At 39.7% G+C, this 5,972-nt stretch overlaps 1 protein-coding gene across 1 annotated transcript; it reads left to right on the top strand.

Moving 5' to 3' along the window:
- The first annotated feature begins 918 nt into the window (after positions 1-918).
- LOC149794142 (general transcription factor II-I repeat domain-containing protein 2-like) lies at positions 919-1,254 on the top strand. The gene has a single exon (XM_089969089.1). The coding sequence runs from the start codon at positions 919-921 to the stop codon at positions 1,252-1,254; it is 336 nt and encodes a 111-aa protein (XP_089825215.1).
- The last annotated feature ends 4,718 nt before the right edge of the window (positions 1,255-5,972 follow it).

Below are 5,972 nucleotides of genomic sequence, written 5' to 3'. Positions count from 1 at the left end.
CTCTCGACATATGACATTAAAGTTTCAACAACCGCCGTGTAATTCAGAAGATAACATGTAATAACTTGACATTGGACATCGAATTTTCAACCAGCGCTGTATAATTCAATAGATGACTTATAAATGCTCAGCATATGAAATGGAACTTTCCACATAAACTCTTCGAACCAATACGTAAATTAGGAATTCTCGACTAATGACATTGAAATATCAACCACCGCCGTGTAATTCAAACGAAACAATCTCAAACCTAGACATAGAAAATGTAACTTTCAACCAGTACTGTTTAATTCAACAGATACAATCTAATCTCTCGACATAGAAAATGGAGCTTTAAGGACAAGCATTTTTGATCAACACTTGAAATTGGAATTATGGTCATATGACATTAATATTTCAACGGCATTTTTCTGATTGAACAGCTTTTGTCCGCTACGGCGCCTCATAATCCGGTCTTGTGGTTTTGTCGGTTTCATTCCAAGTTTTATGAAGGGTTTGTATATATTACCGAAGTGTGTTGGCTTCGCTGTGATCCAAGGAAATGAAAGCAAGAAAACCACAACAAAGCGTGCTCAATTCAGCGTCTGTGTTAGTGCGGCGGCAAAATCAAAGTCATTACATAACAAAGCAGGGTACTGAACTGGCAGCTTGTTGGCATACACTATTTTGGAAACAAATGATTTCGTCAAGCTGGACTCGAAGGCTGCTGTCGACGTTTACGTTACATTTCCATTCGATTGATTAGTTTCATACTTGAGTAATAAAAAAGACACTAAGGTTAGGTATAAAATGTTAACACATATGTGTCAAACTCAAGGCCCGCGGGCCACATCAGGCCTGGCGTACAATTATATCAGGCCCGAGAGGTCTTGACCGACGTACAATTATATCCGGCCCGAGAGAGAATTTTAGGCAAAAATGCAGATGGAGCTAATAGAGCTGCAGTGTAATGGGACACTAAAGGCAAAGTACGACACTGTGGGGCCTGCACAGTTCACTCGTTTCATTCCTGAAGAGATGCCCCAGCTTCGTCTACATGCGGCTCTAACCTTGAGCATGTTTGGTAGCACATATGTGTGTGAGCAGCTGTTTTCTGTGATGAAGATTAACAAAACATACCACAGGAGTCGTCTCACTGATGAACACTTGCAGTCCATCATGAGAATCTCAATGACACAGAACATTACTCCCAACATAAACGAACTTGTTACCAAGAAAAGATGCCAAGCATCCAGCTCTGACAAATTGGCATAAGAGCGAAAATGGGTATGCCAATGATTTTTTATTATTAAAACTTTTTTTCTGTTTTAATTTATATTAATGTTTAAAAAAGGTTTAATTTTCCGCTTATTGAATGTTTATCCTGTTCGGCCCGCAACCTTACGTGTGATTTGAGTTTTGGCCCGCTGAGCGATTGAGTTTGACACCCCTGTGTTAACATTTTACTCTCCCCAATCATTACTTTCCAAAATGGGGGCCCCGAGTGGCCGAGTGGTCTAAAGCGCTCTTCGTTACGGATCACTGCCATCTCACCTCTGTCTGCGGCGGTTCGAGTCTAAGATTCAGCCAATGTGGGTATATGAGAAAGCTTGCCAGTAGCTTCTCGAGGGTCGGTGGTTCTTTCCGGGGTTTTCCCGGGTTCTTCCTCCACCATTAATACTGGCCGCCATGTATAGCCTATCGTGTGCTGAAAAATGGCGTTAAACCCCACAACAACAACAACAACAACTTTCCAAAATGGCTAGTAATACTACAACATTCTGATACTCCTTCTTGAGAAGTAAAGTCTGTTTTATCATCGGCAATGGCACGCACAAACCACACAGCAAGAAAGGCCACCAGACCCATGATGTTAAATACGTGAACAGTGACAGAAACAGAAACAGTGACATTGTCATACAATACTACAAAGATTATCTACAAATACAGAAGGACATTTCTGCAATAGAAAATATATGTGAGTAGTACGTGAACAACGAGCAGCACGAGGGAAAGTGGCATCGTACAAGGAAACACCAGAGCTGGAGAAATATTTCGTCACCAAGCTGATAGTGAGAGAGAAAGGAGACTTTTTACAGTGTAGTTATAAGGAAGGTACACATGAGATAGACGTGTCCCAAATTCCTATGGAAAATAGACCCAGTATGTCACGCATTATAGTAGCACTTAAGCTTTTGTACAAAGCCTTTGTTAAATTAGCAGACGCATTGAATAAGACAGGCTTCAACGGATGGATTTTAAGACCGAAAGGGAATAAGCCTATAATAATGTTTAGAGAAGGAATGAATAGGAGAAGAGAAAGTGATTGTAAAAAATCCGGAACTAATTCTACGAACGATCAAAAAAGAACAACACAAGTACATATATCGGATATCCCCATCGACATCCAGTTAGAAGCTACTGTCAAACGCTTCGAAAAGAAGATAAAAATAAAGGTTGTGAACTAAAAACATGGAGATCACCACACTAACGCCTATCAAAAATGGAATAAGGATTATGGAGATTGACAAGAAAGACATCACAAAGATTAAACCAGCCTTTTCCTACACGGAATTTTCACCAAATCATGGTACAATGGCTGTATTTACTTCAGAAAATGCAATCGATGTGAGAAAACAGGTTATACACCTCACAAATGTTCCTCTAACAAAGAGGAAACTATAAAGAGAAGCATAAGACAGCAAAGAGACCAACCGATTCAAAACCTACCAGTAAATCAGCAGAACGCCCAGAAGATAATTCAAAAAGAAACAAGTAACAGCAAGCAAAATCAGACAGAAACACTTTGACAGAATCTATGGCAACAACAACAAGACATCATCCAACACAAAAACCACTAGTTAATCAGCGGCAAACAAAGCAGAATATTCAAATAGAATCAAGTAACAGCAAGACATAATCAAACCCAACAGATAGTCAAACAGCCATACAAGAGGGGAAAAGAACAACTAAACAAACCAGTACAGTATCAACTCTAGCGAATGTAGCAACAACAAAAGCAGCGGAAATAAAGTGAATTTCAAATGAGGAACCAATGACAACCACAAGAACTTCGCCGAAACAGAGAACACAAAAAGGTCGAGAGAATGTTAAATAGAACGTCAATAACACCAATAACAAAAATGATAACACCACAAACGAGAGTAGAAACGATTATAGATTCGGATGAAACAGCACTACCATCAACACCAACAACAATGACAACACCACAAACAAGAAAAGAATACTATACAAAAACGGTATTGCAGATGATCGAGAAACCAACGGCACAACCGAAAACAACCAAGAGAAACATCAACAATGAAGAAGTAAAACCACCAGACGAAAGCAATTAAGTGAGAAGAGAAATATAAAAACCAACACTAAATGGAACAGAAGAAGAGAGAAACGAAACACTTAGTAGAAGAGAAATGAAAAGATGCAAAAGACTAGAGGACAAAGAGGAGATGGAAAAATATTTTCGTGGAATGGACTAATATTTAGAATGATAAAAAAAATACTGGAATCAATATATATAAACACATACAGCAAATGTGTACAATAGCAATACATACAATAACATCAAAACGTTATAAAACTAAGCCTCGGCAACAATACAAGTAGGGCAGGGGGAACTCCTACTTGTCTGAGAAGATCAAATAGACACCTTCCCCCCCCCAAAAAAAAAGTGCCGACCTTGTAAATTATGTGGCAATTTAATCTCTTATACAGAAACGGCTGTAGGATGTGCGGGTCCCAAGGCAACAGGCAATGAGCGGGGCAACAAGCAAAACAACTGCATTGCGGAGTTGATTTCCGTCAGCAGCGCGGGGTTTCTGAAAGCGCAGGGCCCAAGGTGGTTGCCTCGTTCGCCTTGCCCTAGGGTCGGACCTGCTCTTATCTTCTTCAAGTACTACGGTAGGAATCAAAGGCATGAATACGGTACATTACCCGATGAATACGGTAAATCGATGAGGTAGGATATTCCTTATTTCGAAGGGGTGTTGTAGCGTATTCATTCTTTACGGTACTAACTAGCTGTGATTGTGGATATTGTCAATGTTGATAAAGACAAATCAAATATACGGAGACACTTGTGTTGAGAAGGTACAGATAGTGTATGATTGTGCAAACAAACTAATAGTCATACGATGACAGGAAACATGGATTTAAATCCATGGGGTTTTGACACCTTATCTGGACTGGACATATGACGACGTCCTAGTGATGTTCATATATTTACCTTGTTTATCCTTCCAAAAATCTGTATCAATGCCTTCAGTGCTAACTTGCATATTTAATTTAGTCGAAATCAAAATGTTCATAAAATATAACGCAAAAATATGATAATGTTTCGATCACTCACAAGATCTAATGTTCATATTTGATTACATATATTTTGGGGTAAAATTCAAAATGAATTTGCAAATAGTATTATGTAAATTATCAAAACAATATGGACAGACAGCGTTAGTGAGGGCAGAGACAGCGATAGTATGGACAGAGACAGCGATAGTATAGGCAGAGATAGCGGTATTATGGGCAGAGACAGCGGTATTATGGACATGGACAGCGCTAGTATGGGCAGAGACAGTGGTATTATGGGCAGCGACAGCGATAGTATGGACAGAGACATGGGCGTGGGGAGCTAAAGTATGGGCAGATACAACAAGAGTATCGGCAGAGATAGCAACAGTATGGGCAGAGACATGAACAGGGGCAGCAACAGTATGGACAGAAACAGCAACAGTATGGACAAAGACAACATCAGTATGGACAGACAACAACAGTCTGGACAAAGACAACAGCAGTATGGACAGACAACAACAGTATGGGCAGAGACAGCAACATTATGGACAGACACCAGCAATAGCATGGACAAACAACAACAGTATGGGCAGATACAGCAACATTATGGACAGACAACAATAGTATGGATAGACAACAACAGTATGGGCAGAGACAGCAACAGTATGGACAAAGACAACAGCAGTATGGACAGACAACAACAGTATGGGCAGGGACAGCAACAGTATGGACAAAGACAACAGCAGTATGGACAGACAACAACAGTATGGGCAGAAACAGCAACAGTATGGACAAAGACAACAGCAGTATGGACAGACAACAACAGTATGGGCAGAGAGAGCAACATTATGGACAAGGACAACAGCAGTATGGACAGACAACAACAGTATGGGCAGAAACATCAACTATAACACACGATGACGTCACTACTCCAACTACTGATGCTAGGACGACTATTAATATTATTACAACTATTACTGCCACTGTTCCTCCTACTACTAATACAGCCACTACTGCTGCTAATGGGGCCCCGGGTGATCTAAAGCCTTCGCCTTTACAGATCACTGACATCTCACCTCTGTTCGCGTGAAGCTCGGCAAACGTGTGTACGTGAAAAACTTGCAGTAGCTTCACGTCGGGCGATGATTCTTCCCGGGCCTCATCCTGAGTTCTTCCTCCACCAATATATGCCCCCCAAGTGTAGCCTAATGTATGCTAAAATGAGTTAAACCCGTAACAATAACTGCTGCTACTATTATTCCTTCTTCTATTACCACCGTTAATATTACTACTACTACTACTACTACTACTACTAATACGGACACCGGCTTTTACTACAACAACAACATCACCACTGACAACAAACTGTTTGAAGTATCTAATTTAGTATCTGAGTTATACTTGATTGGCACACAAATAATTCATTTGAGAAACAACTAAACAACCATCGTATACTTTGTTTAATTGAAAATCCCACACTAACAACACACTTGTCCTACCTATATTTAGATACTCTATCTTTTACCCCTAATGTAGAAAAATGGTCTTATAATTATTTTTAGATTGTGTTGTCGTGCTATATTTTTAGCTCTGGTTTGTATTTGTGTTTTTTTTTAATATTATTTTTAACGTAACTTTAACAATTTAACAATTTTAGTCATATAGCTACGATGTCTGCAGAGTGA

This window comes from Sinohyriopsis cumingii, chromosome 8 (genome assembly GCF_028554795.1).
Source record: "Sinohyriopsis cumingii isolate HCF-2022 chromosome 8, ASM2855479v2, whole genome shotgun sequence".
Taxonomy (NCBI): Eukaryota; Metazoa; Mollusca; class Bivalvia; order Unionida; family Unionidae; genus Sinohyriopsis; species Sinohyriopsis cumingii.
The sequence above is the reverse complement of the archived record's forward strand: the minus strand, read 5'-3'. Positions and strand labels throughout refer to the sequence as shown.

Excerpts from the sequence above, each read along its gene's own strand:
- LOC149794142 (XM_089969089.1), top strand. The coding sequence starts at position 919 with ATGCAGATGGAGCTAATAGAGCTGCAGTGTAATGGGACACTAAAGGCA.